General features: G+C 41.6%; 1 protein-coding gene across 1 annotated transcript in view; it reads right to left on the bottom strand.

The window, feature by feature from the left end:
* The window catches only part of nrn1la (neuritin 1-like a), a 48131-nt gene that overhangs the window by 10605 nt on the left and 16864 nt on the right, over positions 1 to 20662 (bottom strand). Inside the window, exon 2 of the mRNA XM_041938581.1 lies at positions 12990 to 13134. Within this exon, the coding sequence (XP_041794515.1) occupies positions 12990 to 13134 (145 nt within the window). The remainder of the gene's footprint in view (positions 1 to 12989; positions 13135 to 20662) is intronic.

Raw genomic sequence — 20662 nt, 5'->3', positions numbered from 1 at the left:
TTTCAAATGTGGAACCAAACAGTCCTGAACATGTTTTAATACAACAAAATGAAATAATAATGTCAAATGTATTCCCACACCTATAACGTCCGTGAGGTAGCTCGCCTCAACTCTCTTCCACTCTTCTTTGTGCAGCAAGAATATCAAAGATATTTCAGATGGAGAGTAAAACATTCCTGAGCGTGTCAATGAAATGTCCCATATACTCACACACCCACACTGCCTGTGGTGCAGCTTGCCTCAACTCTTTTCCACTCTTCTTTGTGCATTTAAGTGTTGCCAGCAAGAATAACAAATCAAATGGGAAATGCAAGCAAACCTGAACACGTTAAAGTAGAAGGTAGCCTCTGTATACACCCACCCTTATTGTTCACGGTGTGTGTCGCGTGCGTTCTTCAGCTCGTTGAGATTGCGACTGTCCACTATGAACCCTTGTGCACCAGCTTCTCCAGGACGAACTCCTCAGCTAGTTTTGGATCCTTAAAATTTGCCTCCTGTTTGTTCGCTTGCTCGGTATCTCAGGTAGTGAACTCCTTCACAGCCCAGAACCAGACCCCTCACCTCAGTAAAGGCTGCCCATTCTCTACTCACAAGTTAAGTCCTGCATCTCTACGGCTTTCCTCAACAGGGGCTTTTTCGAGAAATAATGGCTGTTTGTGCCAGCGGTGGAAGGTTGTGTCTGTTTTCTATGGAGAGTGCGGAGTGCCCGGTCCATGGTCGGAGGCTTTTTGAGACAGCGTGAGCAGTGTCCAGCTCTTTCTTCATACTGCTGACATCTGAGTGCACTGAGGTGACTGAGTCTGAGTGTCTGCTAACTTCAGCCTCCAGCTCAGATACTCGGCCGTCGGCTGCCTCGATTCTTTTATTAACCTGTTCCACTGCATTTTGTTATTCCCTCTGAATGTGGACAGCCTGGAGTTCTGCCGACTGGGCTATCGCCTTTTCTTCCATTTTCACCATTGTTTTGGGGATTTAATTGCCTGTAGCACTGTGTTATAGTCATCAAGGTCTTCGTCTCAGACTTTGTTGCTTTCTTGGGTTTTTTGGGGGGTCATTTTTTCTCAGCACTTGAAAAGTTATCAACCTAACTTGTTGTAAATAAATGCATGGGGTTGATTTATGCAACTTAAAAGAGCACTATTCTGAAAAAGCTGTTCCCGTAGCTCAACAAAAAACGTCATCTGTACCTGCTGCCGCCCTTACTGGAAATCCTCCAACATTCAGAGGGATGAAACTGAGTCAGCAGCAAGAAAGCCTTTGAGAGGCCAAAAAGTGTATCACTGTCTCTGTTTACTATTGTTGATGCAGTAGGCAATTTTATTTTTTTTTTCTTATTTATCAAATATATATAAAATATCAAATTCTTATGAAATCAGCTTCGAACTGCAGTGTATCTTATTGCTGTAAATGTATCTGATGTACAGTGAATGTAGGGGAGCTGTACTGATGTAGGTGTTCATAACCTGGCAACCCAAGCCTTCTTATTATTTATATAGGATAAGTCATGATAACAGCTTATTGCTAATATTCAAAGCTTTAACAAGTGGTTTTAACTATAAATAGTTAGTGCTAGTGATGCCCTATAAACCCTTTATGTTGCCTTAATGTAAAGTGGCAACTATTTTTAATCAAAACCACCCCCATTCTGTTTAAAGCTGCAGCAAAAGGTTACTGTTTAATGCTATTGTGCTTAAATCCTCTGTATGTTTAGCCCCAAATATTTCCTTTTCACCTCACCTCCTCTGGATCCACAGTGAATGATTGCGACTGCATAATACCTATTGTGAATATGAGGAATAAAAGCAGCGCTGAACTCCTGGGAGCGCTCTGACAATGGAGCAGCCTTGGCCTAGATGCAAATCATAGCCTCTTATTCAGACTACGCTGTGGTGTGCATGTGTGTATGTGCATGTTTGAGTGCGCATGTGCTCGCAGATCTTCAGAGGGGAGTGCCGCGCTGCCTCCTCATTAAGTGGCTCAGATAGAAGTGCTAAAACCATGTTCCTGAGTGGAAAGAGGGAGCTGAAAAGGAAAAGAGAGCGGAGGGATGGAGGGAGGCGAAGGAAGACAAGAGGGAGGGAAAGAGGGAGCAAACAGAGAGGAGGAAGAGAGAGAGAGAGGGAAGCAAAGAGGGATGGAGAGATTGAAAAATAAGAGAAAGAAGAAGTGATGCGAGGACACAGAGAGTAGTTTGGGGAGAAGTGTGTATGTCGACGTGCGTGTGTGTGTGTGTGTGTGTGTGTGTGTTCGTGTGAGCTCTTATGTCCCTGTATTAGGCAACACTCTCACTAAGGTGGCTGGGTTGCAGGATTAGTAGTTTAATTGGTACCTCAAGGAACAGAATAGACTTAACAACAGTGGAGGGGTACCACGGGTGGGCTGCAGGGCCAGGGTGACATGCACACACACATGCACACACACACACACACAGACAGTATTCTACTTGTGAGGAAATTTCCTTGAACCATCCTGATACCCTTATTGTAATCTAAACTGCGTTTCTAAACTCTTGAAAAGAAGAATGTTTAACATGAATACACACCGATGCGCACATCACACAAAGAGGAGCGGTGACTGACAGTCAGTGTGCTTCATCAGACATGTTTGTTGAATGGCTGAACAGCTTCAGATCCTCTTCCCAGGATGGGACCGTGGGTCTGTGTCTGTCAATTCTCGTAACTTTCCGAAAGCGACAATCCGGCGTTCGCACCCAGTGCACGTTGTGGTTGGGCTGAGCCGAGGAAGGAGCCAGGGTTTGACCCTCAATCTCATGAGTGCATCACTTTAAATCCCTTCCAGGACAGACTGTCTGAAAATGTTTGCTTTTATTCCTATATTTAAACAATGTCCGCCCTCTCTATGATGGCCGGCTTTTCACTCCGCCTTCAAGTGTGGCCGGGCTATTGACACTTTTGCCTTCCAACGAGGTCAGAAAACAGATTGGACAAACTAGCTCTTTTTAAGGTGGTGGTGCTTTGAGCTAAATGCTAATTTCCACCTGCTTATATGTTCAAAATCAATGCTAGCATGAATTATGCATGATTAGCTGATGTTTTGTTAGCATTAAGTTAGCATGTCATTAGATAACCCTACCATATCATTAACTTCAGCTTTGTAATAGATCACTCCTTTGCCTCTGTTGAGAGCTTCTCTTTATAAGAACACTTGATTTTTGCACATACTTTATACATTTCTGCTGATGAATGATTGACAGATGAGACATAAATGGGTGGTGACAGTAACACATAATGGATGCTAGTTATTATCTCCAGAATACTCCAGCATTTCCATTCCCTTTATCAATATGCAACATTGGTAATGAAAAAAGACGAGATTGACATGTAGTTTAAAAAATCTAAACTTTACAAAAATCTCTCTTCATCATAAGAGACGAGACAAAATATTGGAAAATATCTTTTCAATGCAGCAGTTCTGTTTCCTGTGCTGCATGTGCCATATCAGGACTACTGGCAGCATACAATTAGCACATTGTTTGTGTGTGTGTGTGTGTGTGTGTGTCAGTGTGTGTGTGTGTAAACTGTATTATATAGAGCATGTTTGCTGTCACTGCCTGATCATGCTCTTTAGTTTGCAAAAGCCTCATTTATAATGAAGTGAGAAAAAAAATGCTCACAATTCCTGTTATGTCATATATATATATATAACTATTTAACCTGTCAGCAGTGTCAGCAGTGCATTCTCTGTTGTTCCCAGTATCTGAGTACACTGCTGTGATGATAATGTCTACTTCAGGAGTTCATCTTTGGCTCTGTATCGCTGCGGATCGCTGATCTTACAGCAATGTAAGATCAGCGATCCTATTCTAAGACCCATCGCACATTATGGTTCCTTTCCCTGGTCGAGAGAATACGACTTCTCAGGAAGATGGATGGTAGAGGTACGTATAAATAGAGTAGTGAGACGATGACAGAGAGAGAGGGAGGAATGATGGATAGATACAGGATATGGAGAAATTGAGTGGTGGGAGAAGGAAAAGGTGGAGAAGAGAAAAGGAAGTGAGAGATGCTCTGCATCTTTAATCAGAGTCATCAGGCCTCCAGCTCAAACAATGAGAGGCTAAAACGAGAGCTGCAGAGTGAAGATATGCTGGGAGAGGAGACGGGGCAGCGCTGCGTTCAAAGGTAAAATCAAACTGGAATTAAAATTCAGCCTTGCTGAGGAATCTGTTCCTCCTTGGTGTTTGTTTTGACTTGTAAGTTTATTTGGTCAAAACTGTCATCACCAAAGAAATTACCAGACATTTTATTCAGTTTTCTGCAGAAACTGCACTCCCTGTATCAGCGCTCTCCTGAAGGCATTTGGTTTACTGGTGATTTCATTGGTTCAATATCTGTTTGACTGTGCACTAACAATAGTTTGTCGACGTTTTGCAGAAATATGTTTATTCACTTTCTCACCGAGAGTTAGATTGGAATACTTTTCATCTGTATGTTAACTTGAAGCTATTGGCAGCGGCTGATTTACTTGATGCAAAGATCGCTCGAACCTGGTTGGAACCAGTAGTTCCCTGGTGTCCAGACCAGGAAACACCCCTCATACACAACCCAGCACAAAACAGCATTTTTGCCTTTTTCAGAGTCATTTTTTGTACATATTAAAAAAACAGAACGAGACAGAGTTGCTGGTAGTCTGGTTTCGTTTCCAGTCTTTGTACTACACTTAGTTATCCAGCTGTTTTGGCAGCTGTGTTGGCAGTAGCCTCGTATTTAGTGAAGAGACATGAGAGAGGTAATAGTTTTCTCTTTTTTCAATTTCATCTGACTCTCAGGAAAAAGTGTATTTTCCAAAATATCAAACTTTTCCTTTGAATTCTAAAGGCCACACAGGCAACTAACACCGTTACTTAATCCTACAACCCTGATTCCAGAAAAGTTGCTGTGCAAAACATATAAAACAGAATGTAATCATCTGCTAATCCTTTTGACACAGAAATAGAAAACAGTACTAATTGAATGTTTTACCTCGTCAACTTCATTGATTTTTGTAAATATCTGCTTATTCTGAATTTGATGCAGCAGCATGTTTCTAACAAGGTGGGACAGGAGCAACAGCAGACTGGGAACCTGTTTACCTGTGGAATGTTCCAAACAGGTGTTTGCTTGATTAACAACAGGTGATAGTATCATGATGAAAGGAGCATCCTGGAAAGGCTCAGTCGTTCAGTGTAAAAAGGAGATTACTACATGAACTCAGAAACACTTCTCAAACTGTTGTCTGCAAACACAGTTTGTTTGCTAATGACTGATTCTGTTGTTTTTTAGGTTTTACACAGTGTCCAAACCTTTTTCGAATCAGGGATGCGTGTGCGATTTGAGCACAGCCTGCGTTACTTTGTGACTCCTTATGTTACGTCATGTCATGATTCTTATCATAAGTCAATGCACACAGAGCTGAGGTTACTACTCGCTGCTGTTTTCACAGTCTGGTCATTTGCTGCAATAAGACCCGTGAAGGAGAGACAGCGAACACTGTGCAGAGGTCTTCCTTTGTGTAATGCAGGACAAACACTAATGAGCTGCAGACGACTCAGCAGGTGGTGAAATAGCATGAACAGAAAGCCCGGGTGTGACATCCACTCGCGACAGGGGGACATGTGAATGACCATGAATTTGAATCGCTAAAGGTTTTTCATGTAAAGCTGTTAACTTCTCTAATTTACATTATGTCACATACTAATCCATGCCTGTATCCTATAGCCTGGGCCCCTGGGGGAGAACAACCTCCTCAGATACATTAGCGACAGTGTCAAGACAAAGACTAGATAAGCAGGTCACAGGAAAATCTTCTAATCCTACAAATCTGATTCACATTCCATGTAAGACAAGTTTCTCAGGCCCTGCTCTAACCAAGCAAAAACTAAACCTATTTAATATGTAACAGGTCACTTTTAATCAATGATTTTAGAACTTTTTACCAGCTTGATTTTATCCTTCTATGTATATTTATATAGCGGCAAATAAAATACTCCACTTTTACGGACATGCTTTCAATTAACTCTATGTATTCATTATGGGTCATTAATGAACACATACATAATGCAGGCGACATGTTGATGATCTACTAAATACTTTCAGTTCAAAGGAAGCATTGAATGTAATTGATGTCATTACTCCTGCTAAGCTTTAATTGATTGCTAATAAGCACATGGCCGCAAGGGCCTAAAAAAGGGAGTGCCAGATTCACTTTGAGCTCCATAAAGAAAATCATGTAGTTATGTTCTGAACTTGAAAGGTGCTGTGCAATCATTTTTCTCTGAGATCAACAACCAGTCACAATTCATGCATCTTATTTGCTACCACTGCCAGGCTAACCAGTCCTCCAGTCCCAATATCCCTACTAGTTACTACTACTAGAACTAGTTTCTACGAGCAAATGTAGAATGAATGAGCAGACTTTGATTCTTTTTTTAATGACGAGATTTAAGGCATCAGACATGCTGTTAACTCCTCACTGCCAAATATAAAAGTGTTGTTGGTACATATGACACAATTTAATCCCACTGATGACAAAACACTTGAAGAAGCTGCCATCAATCTCAAGTCGTCCACCTGTTGCCTTGATGTTTTATGCACTAGGTTGTTTAAAACAGTTTTGAGGAGCCTGGAGAAAGACCTCATACTGCTCGTTAACAATTCTCTCTAATCTGACATTTTTCCAAAGGCTTTGAAAACTGCAATCATTAAGCTTCTCCTACAGAAGAACAGTCTTTATGTTACTGTAGCTGCTAACGATTGACCTATATCAAACTTACTGTTTTTTGGTAAAGTTAGTGAAAAAGTTGTTCATCAATAACTTCAAATTTTCAACACTAAATAATTGCTTCACTAACCTTCAGTCAGGATATCAGCCCTATCACGGCACTGAGATTGCACTCATAATGTTACGAAATGATATTTGCCTGAACAATGAGTCTGTTTTAGTACTGTTGGATCATGGTCTGGTGTTATCAATTCACGCTCTACAGGAGGGTGATGTGGCCGCTGAAATGAGTGAGATCCCCTCCTCCACCACAAATAAGATGGATGGGAAAGCCAACTCATTCATCTGAAAGTTGTTTGGGCTGCCACGGTGCCTCTCTGACACAGGCCTCGTCAGAAGGAACACCCTCCAGCTGCTGCTTCAGTCAATCAGTTTGGGCTACAAGCAGGAAAAGACCAGGCTCGTGCTCGAGCTGAGGGAGTCCGCTGACCAGTCGGTAAGGGATGCGAAAGCCAAGGCCCTGACAGGTTGGAATTGGAATGCCCAAACTGAGGTTAACCAAGCCATCAGTTGGCTACAACACCAAGAGAATGTGGGCAGAGTCCAGGCAGGAGGAGCAGGGCTAGGTTGTGGAGTAGCACTACGGTTCTGGTCCAAGGCCAGCCACAAAGAGAGAAAGGGGATGGTGGTAGTGGAGGTGATGAGAATGGAGGAAGAGCACTACAAGATCAAGGCTGTGTCGCAGGGCTGACAGGGGAACTGGACGACCTGGGATCGAGTCGCCAACCGAAAAATCACCTGGTCAGACCTGTGGAAGATCCCGCAGGCAAGGCTTAGCTTCCTCATCTGCTCTACCTATGATACGCTTCCCGGTCCTCAGAACCTTCACCAGTGGTTCAGGAGTGAGGTAAGCTGCACACTCTGCAATACCCCTAATGCAAGCCTCCAGTACATATTGTCAGGCTGTAAGATCATGTTCTCCCAGGGACGCTACAGATGGCGCCATGACCAGGTCCTGAGAAAGCTAGCCGAGGTGCTAGAGGGAAGAAGACAGGACCGCAAAGGGATACCAGCAGCAGCGAACCACAACCACATCAACTTTGCTACAGAAGTTGGCGGGAGAAAAAACATCAGGCTGAGGGAAACACCTAAGCCGCTTTCCCCGGGCCAGGAGTGGGACATGAGAGTCAACCCTGACAGGCAGCTCGGGCTACCTAGTCGAGATCACCACCACAACTCTCCGCCCTGACATCGTGGCGTGGTCCACTAGGGCAAAATCTGTGCTCCTCATTGAGATCACAATACCAGCAGAGGAGGGGATTGAGTCAGCCTACGAGCGAAAGATAGCCAAGTACTCAGAGTTGGCTGCTGAGTGCCGGAAGGCTGGCTGGAAGACCACCATCTATCCAGTAGAGGTCGGATGCAGAGGCTACGTGGGGCTGTCAACCACATGCCTGCTGAGGGACACAGGAGTAACTGGAGGAAACCTAAAGAAGGCAACGAAAGAGCTAGCGGAGGAGGCAGAGAAGGTGAGCTTTTGGCTCTGGCTGAAGAGGAAAGACAAGTGCTGGGGAGTGTAACACCTATCAGTTGGCAGGGAGACGTCCCTGTTACTGTTCCGCCACCAGGAGACATTCCTGGATTAAATGGGCAAAACATTGGTGAATGGTGGTTCCTGGCTGTTGACCCTGCAGCTACCCATCTAGCTGGGTAGTCTCAGCCTGTTCAACTTGCTGTTACTCCATGGAACTTCACTTTCAACGTTGTGCATGCTGTTGTATAGTGGGCAGCTACAGCCAATCACACGACCAACAAGCAAAGACAAATTAGATCACGCTGAGGTGCTGTGAGTGCAGGACCTATGGACAGAGTAAATGTGTGACTACAGCTCTAACATTTTCTCATTTTAACGTAGATGGAGAGACATCAGGTAGGCAGTAAACATCAGACATTTCACCAGTTACTGTGTGTAGGCTATAACATGCTGTGTGTTACACAGTGAGAGGCTACATAAAATCACTGTTACTCAGTAACTGTAACATCAAGAGCGCAAACCTCTGGCTATTTACTGCAGGTGTCAAGAAGAGCTGCTGAACTAACACAAAACACACCTCACATCGATTAAGGTTCAAAACACGACAGGTGGCAGCATACAGTCACACAAAGGTAGGCTAATGCTGCTTCACTTAGCAGTAAATTAACTATGCATGGCTGTGCACGGTTCGGTCAAGGTTTGTTAGCATTCAGTTATCATAACAATAGCTAGGAACTAGTGATCATTAACTTCAGTTTTGTAAGAGATCACTCCTTTTCCTCTGTCGACCGCTTCTCTTTCTATGGACACTTGATATTTGCACATACTTTATATATTTCTGCTGAACAACGATTGACAGATGAGACATAAATCAGTGAATTGCTGCAACCGTCTCTTCACAGGGCTTTAAAAAAACACTCTTAGACAACTCAAACTAAATTCTCACTGAAACTATTATTATGACTTACTTGATTATAACTAACCTATTCAGGACGCTGCTGTCAGGGACCTGACAGAAAATAGGAAATACGACCACATTACAGCAGGTCTAAATCCTGACCCTGGTTACCAGCCGCTCAGAGAATTGATTTCAAAATCTTGCTGTTTGTTTACAAATCATTCCTTGGCTCTGGACCCAAGTACATCTCTGACATGCTTGTGCTGTATGAACCTTGTAGGACCCTCAGGAATCCTAGGAGTGGCCTTCTGGCTGTCCCCAGGGGTTAGAACAAAACATGGTGAAGCAGTTTTATTGTTATGCAGCACAGACCTGGAATAACCTCCCAGATGATGTCAGACATGCCCAGATACTGACCAGTTTTAAGTCAAAGCTAAAAACCTTATTTCACCTTGCCATCATAGCCTAATGGCTAAAAGCCTTTCCAGCTTAGCTTTTACACAGCCTTCATTCTAACTGTAGGAGTATTTGTTGTATTATTTTATCTTTCTATTTCACTTGGTTTCAACTAAACATGTTTACTTTTAAGTCTTTTATCGTTTGTATCTGTTACTCAGTAAAACACTTTGAATTGTCCCGGTGTAGAAATGTACTGTACATATTAATGCCCCCCCACGGAACACTGTGGTGGCTCTGTAGCATCCGGTTTTACGTTGGGTTCACTTGATTAGTCAACAACTCTGGCGCGTACAGCCAGGTCACCGATGTGCTTATTTTACATTAATTTGATGACAAACTCCACCCAGCTGAGGTGACAGCGCCGGGATAGTGATCAAGTGGACCCACTTTCACGCTGCGACTCACAGACAGTTTGTGACTGGAGTGCTGATGTTACTGGCAGAGTTTTCACAGTCACTTCAAAGTCACCTGAAAAGTTTAGCTGTCTGTCACGAGAACAAAGGCTGGATGAAGTGAGCACAGGAAAAGCATTTGCCAGTTTATCTTTGCAAATGAGCTCAGGAAGCATGTAGGACAGTATGGAAGGACTGTGTTGAGTTCATTATAGCATGTTTGAAGGGAGAAATTGTTTTTTTTACAATGAAAGTATGATATATTGATCGTCATTGAATAATTGATGCATTTCACCATCTTATATTATAAAAGTTATGTATGGATGCATGAAGACAGAACAATTGTTCCTATAAGATGCTAAAATGAAGACAATGAGATGGCAGCTGTATAATGTTTTGGAATTTTTACATTTTTAAAAAAGTAAAAGCATGTTGAGTTCATGACGATGAACATAAACAAAAGCTAACACGTTCATTTACGGTGACCTTGATAAAAGTGTTGACTTCTTGAAATATATGTTTCATATTTTGATCCACTTCTATGTTTTGGTTCAAGTTGTGAATGGCTCATTCTCTGTTGATGCTGCCATAAATAGCCACCAGTCCTATTCTTGGAAGTACACTCCTTTTCCTTACTGAACACCACAGCATGTGACGCTCAGTAGGATTATGGCTTAAAGATGCAGGAAGTAAAACAGCGAGTTCTGCGATTCTGAGCTATATTTACCACCTTTCTGGCAGAATAATTAACTGAGCAAACTTTCGTACTTCCACCTGCCCCGCTGAAGAGCGTCTGTCAAATCAGCCATCTGAGCCAGGCAGCTTTTCCTTCTTCCTCTGCAAACTGAAGAGGGAAAAAGGTTTTGAATCGACATTCGTTTGCTATAGGCCTACAGGGCTATGGCTCTCAAATGTCACCGCTGTCACAGGAAACAGGCACCCAGAGGCCTGAATCCTCAACGCTGTTTCCACAAATATGTCCAAAAATGTTTTTATCATCTTTTAGGTGAGGTGAGATGAACAACAGCTACAGTATCCTTTCAGTTTATATTTCATTGCACGCAAAGTGAGGACTTAATAGTAGAGGTTAAAATCACTCCATTTAAAGGTGCAGTGTTTAGCTTTTTTTAACATCAGTGTCAAAACTAACATTTTCAGGCCTTTTCAGTCTGGTTTTAACCAGCAGCATAGTCCTGAAACTGCTCTGCTGAGAGTCACTAACAATATTCTATGAATACTGACTTTGGCCATGACTCCATTTCAGTACTGTCTTATCTGCCGTCTTTGACAACGTCAATCAAACCTTCTTGCTGGACTGACTAAAGCACTGGGTTAGCAAAGATGGTTTACCTCATATCTTACAAAGAGATCTTTGAGGCTGATTATTGATTATCTTGTCTCATATTCGGTACCATCTTGTTCAGCACGTATACGCTCTCAGTCATACTGTGCTTCAGTTTCGCATTGTTGCCTATCATTGTTATACAGACACAAGTTAGGCACAACACCAAGCTTTATGTATCATTTAAATCCAACAAGCTTAAAAATCTGGATAATCTGCACTGTTGCCTTGCTGCCATCAAGGATTGGATGTCACTGAATTTTTTGCAGCTGAATACGGACAAAACAGAAATTGTCATTAGCCCAGACAGTTTCAAAGTGTATTAGTCCACATCTTGGGCATCTAGCAGGGAATAGAAAACCATATGTTTGATTCAAATCTGAATTTTGACCATTACATTAAGAACTTGGTTCAGTCTTGAGTTTTGATTTAGACATGCTGCCAAAATCAGTTCAGCACTGGCTCAGAGCTTTGCAAATCAAAATTCTGTCATCAAATTTTTTCGTTGAAGCAAGTAACTTGGATCTTCTGACCAGTTGCTCTTTAATATCCAGGCTGTGTTTTTACCATTTTAGCTCCAACACTATGGAACTGCCTCCCCCTCACAGTCAGCTGTGTCTGGACTACAATGTGAAAAACATGTGAGTTTTACTAGTCTTGGAATTTCTGTTTTGTTTGTCATATTGCTTTGATTGTTGAGTATCTGTTTGCATTTTATAAATTGTATTTTTACTTGCTATTTTTTAGCTCTGAACTAATTTTTATCATCATTTTAGCATTTTTATCATCAACTGTTAAGCACTTTGTATTTACTGCCTTGAAAAGTGCTATATAAATAAATAAAAAAAAGCAAACTGTGATATCATTGTAATAACAAAGGATACACTGACAACCTACAACACTGAAATTATTGAACTGCAAAGCAACAACCTACTAATGTGAGTAGCTGTTTTCAATGCTACCTCTCGCTAAGAGTTCTGCTGAAGACTGACTGACCCAAACCTTGAAAACCAGCAGAGAATATCATCATCATCATCATCATCATTATAATCATCACTACCATCTGACATCAGACGTCTCTGATGAATCCCCCTGTCTATGATTGTAGACGTTTTATACACCACAAGCACATTCTCCTTTACAACAGTCATGAAACTTTAATGCAGTGGTCCAATTTGTCAAAGGTAAATTTACTAATGTGTCTCTGTTAATGTTGTCATTCACACACAGCTATTTATTAAATATTATTCTTGTAACATTTGAACAGTGAGGGATTGGAGAGCCGAGACTTCGATCCGTGGTACTGTACAGATGTACAGTCAGGACGTGCCCTATTGATATCAGATAGCAGAATGAATGACTTTGTGGAATTGTAAAATGCTTGTCTACACTTTTCTTTCCAAAAGCCTTGCATACTCAGTTCCAGCTCAGAGAATGTGTGCTTCTTTCCCCAGAGAGCTTCAGTCTTTGTTTTCTAAACCCTCTCTGCTGAAGTAACTGAATACTCACTAATACTGACCTAACTGCCCTGTGGGGTTTAGAAATGCATATTTGAATACTGAAACTCTGCAGACTTCCTATTTAACTGACTCAGTGCTTTGGAATTTTTTCAGAGCGTGTTGATGTGTGTGATTACACACTGACCTGCAGATGGAGTGTATCTCGTGTGTGTCTTCGTCCTTGCGGGCGTTATCCGTCAGACTGTCGCCCAGAGCCATCAGACACTGAGCAAAACCCTTATAGATGGAGTGACACCTTCTGGCTGCAGCAACAGGGCATGGGCTCAGCACTGGAGAACACACACACACACACACACACACACACACACACACACCACATACACAGAGAAAAGATGAACAGTTAAACATGCATTCATGTGTAACATGAAGTGAGAAATCAGAGATATCAGTAAACATATGTCTGCTTCTCTTTGTTAATGGTTGCAGCTGGTAGACAAAATAATAATAATAATAATAATAATAATAATAATAATAATAATAATAATAATAATAATAATAATAATAGTTATTATTATTATTATTATTATTATTATTATTATTATTATTATAACTTTATTTGTATAGCACCTTTCATACCCAAATTGCAAGAAATCACATGCACCAGGTGAGTGCTTTCCATAGAAATACGGAATGGACATAAAAACAGGTAAAAAATGAAAATAAGATGGAGAATAAAGCCCACTTGATAATAATAATAGGGATGAAAATAAAAACAAGGATAATAAATCATCAAAGCATCAAATCACAGCATGAAATAATAAAATACAGGTAAAAATAGATTATATATGATGCATAAAATCAGGTAAAATTCTGCATTTTAAAAGAAGTGCAGCAGCAACAAGCGTGAGGCAAAGCACGAAGCGCTGACCGAAGTCCGATGAGACATGTGTGCAGATAAAAAGAGGGTCTGTGCAGTGAGTCACACTGATGTCGAAGCAGCTTTTTGTTTCAGTGATGGACTGAGAGGTTGAGTATCATCCATCATACACTCAGAGGTCCAGACAGCTGTGGGTCCGTCTGCAAGCCTTTCCCCTCTCGCTCGTTCAGTGTTTAAAGGCCGCAGCTGATCGATTGCTCACATCAAATATGAGACAAGTCTAAGCTTTCTGACGTTTTTATCAACACACATTTATCCTCAGTGATCTCGTTCCGTTCAGAGCAACAACACACATAATCATGTTTGAACGCAGCCGAGAACCAATCGCCCAGACTCGACAGATATTTTAGTCTGAACAGTCGAAAAGAGCAAACTGAGTAAATACAGAGGGCAAACTGGACGAAGAAGCTATTTCCACTCCTCATTGCTCCACACAGATCTAATGCAACCTTCCTCATATTAAAACATATGGAAATGCTTAATTGCTTAATTAACTTGATGTGCCTTCTTCTTCTGCAAAGGTATATGTACACTTGCTGCTTATCTCGATGAGCTAACTCTGACTAATAATCACATATCTGTAGTGGATGGAAAAAATTCTCATTCTCAGTTTCCTTTTTCTTTTCTCATAATTAGGCAAAGTTTGCAATACATTTGGACAGAAATCCCAGCTATTATCACCTCATAAAGTTCTTTCGGGGAATGTGTTAGCAAACAGTTGCTTATTCCCACTCCCAGCAGTCACACAGGAACATTATCATTCATTTAGAATGATGCTTGTGTCCACCTGATGAATGTCAGCCCAGTATTCTCCATCCTTTTGGCTCTGTTTTGGTCTCCACCAATGACAGAAATGTCTGTTTCTTTGCCTGCTAAACGCCTCCCTATGTTCATCAGATAGTCTTTAACTTTGTCCGTCTGCGGTTTGAAGCTGGGCAGGTAGTGTAGAGAGGGTTTTTAAAGCTTTTTGTCGAACACTGCTGCCAGCTGGGGGCAAAAATGACACAGATGAGAGCCGTGAGTGTGAATCAGAACAGTAAAGCTGCAGCGAAAGCACTCTGCAGAGCCAAGGGGAAGTTACATGATAGTTCTGTGTGGGTTTGTTACTACATGATTCCCTTATGCACACTCATTTGTAACTATAAAAGTATTGATTATAGCAGCTTCAGCATACAACAACCTCTAAATTCTACATGCACTTGTACAGAAACCCAAATAATCTTTTAGGAAAGGATCCAACCAGGAGCAACAACTGCAAATGTCAGGTGTCAAGCAGCTCAGGAAGCATCTTGTCAGTTGTCATGAATTGTCAGGACACCTGGTGACAGAGAATAAGCGAGACAAGGTGTTTACTGTCATTTCTCAGTGCGTATAAAGATTAAGAGAGGAAATCTGTGCTTTGGCAGGAAAGAGAGGAATCAAATCATTTCATATTGTGGTTGCATTTTAATGGCATGTGTCAAGAAGTTGGAGGTTACATACACCTACGCTTTTAGGTCTTTTTTTCTTTGTAATTTTGCTTGCTTTGCTTTTTGAAGTCAACTGTCAAATCACAACATGATGGATCATTTGTAAATGCAGCCCAGCTCAGTCACAGCATGTGCAGATCCTGTGTACATACAGTCCTGCTGCAGGACAGTAATATGTCACATCAGATGAAACCAAAAGATGAGTACATTAGGGGTCCATTCAGGAAACCACTTCTTGTTCACGTCTTTATGAAAATGAAAAAGAAACCACCATCTAAGCTTCTCCCAGGGTTTCAAAGTCAGTGCATGTTTCATGCATGCACAAACACACACACCCCTGAGATCCCAGCCTTACAAGTCATTTACTTTGTACATACTGTAGCTATTTACAGCATCTCACCAAGGCCCAGAGCTGTTTGTTGAGTCAGACTTCAGGAGGAAAAACCTTCCAGGGAGATGTGTATTTGTCGGATGTATTTTGAAATAATTATTAGCAATCATTCAGTTGTTTTGTTATTGTACCACCATTTAAAGAGGATTGAAATTACTGAGCTTTCACGTACACACTGCAGAGACGTAGATCTCCGCTGGGACACGGGCACCGTTGTTTGATTAGACTGATCCTTTCTCATCTTTTAAGCAGCCGCAAATGAATGTGAATCGGAGGCCTGAGAAGACATCCGAGTGTTAAAGCGCCATGAAAACAGAAGATGGAATTGTTCGCAGGATTTACATTTCCAATCTCGCTTCCTTCATTCAGCTCAAAGTCTATTCATCCTTGCCCATCAGCCTGGTTCCAGATCTTTCAATTGAACAACTAGATTTCTCGATGATGCACATAGGTCTAGTGTTGTGCTTATTGACGGCCATTTCTCTGTCTGGAAAAACAACCAATTAGAGTTTTGTAGGCAGGATTAAGAACTGGGGTGTCATCGTCCGGGGCAGGAGCCAGAAAAATAGCGATGGCATGTTTTTATAATACTAATTTGTTTTCCCAATTATGTGTGATGGATTGGTGTTAGAGATGGGAAACTGTGGCTGGGGCTCACATCTCAGTGTGTGGTAAGGTTTGGCCAACAGAAGGACTGGTAAAGGTTAGTCAAATATTGTGATTTTGATTAAATGTTTCAAAGTAAACACAGTTGTCTTGTGGTTCAAATCACTGTAGACTTTATCTGCATTACACCAACATCATGGTCTTTCCCCAACCTTAAAGTTAAAATGCTTAAGATTCCCATTAAATCAAACCCTGTTTTGATAATATTCCTGGTCTGCATTTTTTCTGCAAGAGCCATTCAATGTATTTACCTTCAGCAATTACCTTTGTATACAGTAGTTTTTATGAGTAGTGGGGGAGTCCCCCATTTTAGTGCCAGGTTTAGATTGCCTTCCGAGGTAAGAGGGATTTGTATGCATGTAATCTGGCATTGATCTCATTAATATCAACCTCAGTGTTTACTGTTCACCCTCTTACAACGTGGCAGAGCTGTGTGGAAGTTCTTCAGCTTGCATAGAATGTATGAATACACAAAGCACAATGTATTTGACACCAAGTTTAGCGCTGACTGCAGTGGTTCCTGATAAATGCATCTACACAAGACAAGGCTGGTCATTTTTTGGCATTTTTTTCATCAGCAGATATTTGTTAATTTTAGCAAGGGAGCAATAAAGTAAGAACCAGCTGGTAGACAAGCAAGCTGCTCAAGGAAAGCTTGCTGTACTATCTCAGTTTTCAACCCTTACCAAGCTGCCAGAGCCTAAACATAGCCCTAAAAACTGTAATAATACTGTATTTGCCATGAGTTGCATGTCAGCAGTGGATATTGTAGGATAACATATGGAATATAATGTCAGTGAACATTTTAATGGTGAGTTCAGTATCAACATTTTGCAACTTGCCAGGTACATTAATTAACAATGTTATGTAATCCAAGGGTAAGATGGGCAGCATTACTTTTCCTCAAGCGTATTTTTGCAGTTGCAATTTAGCATGACACCACCGCAAATTCTAGGAAACAGAGTTGAGGCAGAAAATGGCACAAACAGAGCAACAAACATGAATGAAACTGACTCAGCTGTATTTCTTCAATCCACATCAGAAATAATGTCTTTAAAGCAAATTACTGCTGCAGCTTTGCTGACTGGAAGTGATGCTGGCAGGACAGATACCCCACTGGTTAGTGATTGATTAGAATAAAGCAGTGAAACGTAGTGGCAATTCAGTTTGATTATCAGACAGCAACATTTCCTTGTTAGTCATCCTTTTCATCATAATTTTGATATAGGTGTGTCAGAAGTGATTAAGTGTCCCAATCTCAATGATAACTGCAATCCCAATGATCTCCATGACAACGTGTGAGACAGGAGAAGTAACCTCAGGTGGAGAAGAGACAGGTGATCAATAAATGATTCATTGCACTGTCTAAACCAAATAAACATCAAATAGAAATTCAAATATTCAGTGAATGATTGAAACAAACTGAAATATATTGGTTTTAAGGATGATACACCACCATTATCGCGTCTTCCTACCTCCATCCTTACTCCTCGCCTGTGGGACGATGGAGAAGGTGGAGACAAAAGGAGGTGCAGCGAATTGTTTTGGCAGCTTCTTTCTTTTGCCATCTGTTGCCCATTCCTGTCTTTCATCCATTTGAATTAGTCTAGGCTATTTACTCATTCATCTGGAAGCTCCTGTCTCATAACAGGCGACGCACACCAATGACTACCTGCCTACTGAACTACAGTGTTTGAATAGTTATCACTGCATATACATGAGAGAGGGTGATACAGAGCAGAGCCCATCCTCGATGAAAACAGAGCTGATTAAAACTGAGCTCTTACACTGAAAAACACATCCATTACACAAACAGCAGCTTGATTTAGTTTATCTTTACAATTCACCACAACCCTGTTCACTTAAACTAGACTTAAATATTCTGAGTTTGGTAACAAACTGAGAAACACAAAAACAAGAAGAAGAGGAAGTAGATGGCAGAGGGGTACAGCAACAGACCGTCCTGTGTTTGCTATGTGTTCCTGGATTTGACGTAGCGTGTCCCCTCAGAGCAGCCGTAGGGCTGCTGTGAGGCAGGAGTTGTTGGTGAAGCTTTTGCTTTTGGCACTTGTGAGAGAAAAATAAAAAAGCTGTTGCTGCTGGTCATTGCATTGCAGGGGAGGTCTCTGAGGTGGTGGAAGACCGTGGACATGGTGTTGGAGCCTGGAATCAGAGAGCGAAATTGGAGGACATGGGATGATCTGGAAAAAAAAATACTGGCAAAACCACAAACCTTTGACCCTTATTTCAAGAGATTTTTGATTTAGAATCGAAATCGTGGCAGCATGAACAGTAAGTGTAGACTAGTTTAGCTGGCCACATAAAAAGTAACGAGCCATTTGGTAATGGTACTTAATTACTGAATTTAGAAAGTAATCAGTTAGAGTGCTAGTTACTGCCAAAGGTATCTCGCTTACTTTGAACTGATGACTTTATGAAATCAAACCTGTGTATATCAAATCATCGTTACATTTGTTCATTCATTCAAATTGTTCAAGGTAAACTAATTTTTCTTGATTTGCAAAGAGTAAAAGAAAGGTCAGCAGAAATTCTTCGCCACTGTCGGGACGCCACCAGGTGGACCAGGTCTACGGCCACCTAGAGACAATCCATCCCAAGATTTTCCTTATGGAACATTTCTGGGGCAGCCACTGACATGGCTCCCATGTTACAATGACACTTTAATGGGGGGTGGGTCACTGTCATCTGGCACCATACTGAAGTGCAGAGGCAATGGACCAGGTCCATAAACAACAATAGCTCATCCTTCGTTTTTGTCATGAATCTGTCATGAAACAGGGCCGCTTTCCACCTCCTGGCCACTTGTCTCACACACAGTGGTAAAATAGGTAAATGCTTGGATGTGACGAACCCGTTCTCACTCCTAACTCATCATTTTTCAGCATGCAGGGAAACCCGAAGACTTCTATAAACAGCCTGTTGTCACTCCCAGCGCATCAAATGCCCTACTATATAAAGAACGAGAAAGGTTTGTTTTTGGAGGTGGGTGTTTAGATGGGTCAAACACAGGACTTTAACCCAGGAGATCAAGGTTCATGTCCTGTGTGAAAGCATCAGAAGAGGTTGATTTCTCTTGTAAGCGATAGTGTCATGTACCGATGTGATGTAGATCAGCAACATAATCATTTTAAGCCAAACTATGATCTTTCCTTAAACATGACTGTGATGGCTGCAACTGCTGTCACGCAGCTTGCACACATGTTGTTAACCCTCCTTCACTCACCTTAGTTTTCTTTACATTTGATTATTCACACACATAAAGGATGACACATAGCTTTTGTTTTCAATACATACATTTTAGCATTAGCTGACAGTACTACTTTCTATTTGCAGTGTGCATGTTTTAGCTTCTGTACAGTCACTTTGCAGTTTGTCTGTTTAGTTTGCCTTTTGAGTTTCAAGTCTGGCTGCTGCTGGAGGGACACCTGGCCGGACCTGAGCAAAAGCTGTAGCAGCTGGAGCAGAGCTGCTGCATGCAGGAAGTGGCCAATCGGAATACATGCAACAACCAGTGTATATACAGCTCGTTCCCCTTTGTGTGCAGCTTGTTCTTGTTTTGTCTTCGTTAGGTCAGTTCAGTCTGCTCAGTTCCATTCAGTTGAAGTTATAATAGCCCGACGTAAATTATGTTGAGCTGACCTCTTTTATGAGCCCAGATCTTCATGTACTGACTCATTTTTCTTTGCAAATAAATCTTTTCTCTTTTTCTTTGTGAAGATCCACCTGTGACTCCTCATGCCTTCCTGCCTGGAGTAGTTTTGTTGCCTAAACCTAACCAAAGAATTGTGGTGCCTTAACCAAAGCAAAGTGTTGACCATGTGTTTATCATGGTTCTCAGCAAGCTGTATTTTTAAAGTGTAACCGGATTTATTAGTGCCAAATTGACCACGGCTTAGAAAAATTATGCTAAAGGGGTACCCAGTACATTGACAAGTAATGTGGAAATGGCTTTGACCCAGCGTCAGCGTTTGAGCCGAATTGGGCGTGAAAATATGTCAATGTGGCACCTTTACTGTCCCAGCGCAGGTTAACATGCCTAGAAATATTAGCACATATCCACATGCAACCTCAACAACCCTTTGAACAACACACCCTAGGTTCCACTGCTGGGACAACAAAAATAAAAATACCATTACATTTGCATCGTAAATATCATGAGTCAGCTTCTGTGATCAGTAACACAAAGAGCTGAGACAACGTTACTAACGATTAGCTCGCTCCAGAGGGGTCTCATCAGGACTTGTTGAAAGCCGGCTCTCCTGAATGGCAGGATCATTGTGGAGCTGGTAGCGACTGATATTTCACCGAGCCAACATGGCCTCCTTCAAGGGTGTGACAGGCACAGATGCATCATGTCATGATTAGTGTACAAG

This window comes from Chelmon rostratus, chromosome 6 (genome assembly GCF_017976325.1).
Source record: "Chelmon rostratus isolate fCheRos1 chromosome 6, fCheRos1.pri, whole genome shotgun sequence".
In the NCBI taxonomy this organism is placed as follows: Eukaryota; Metazoa; Chordata; class Actinopteri; order Chaetodontiformes; family Chaetodontidae; genus Chelmon; species Chelmon rostratus.
The sequence above is the reverse complement of the archived record's forward strand: the minus strand, read 5'-3'. Positions and strand labels throughout refer to the sequence as shown.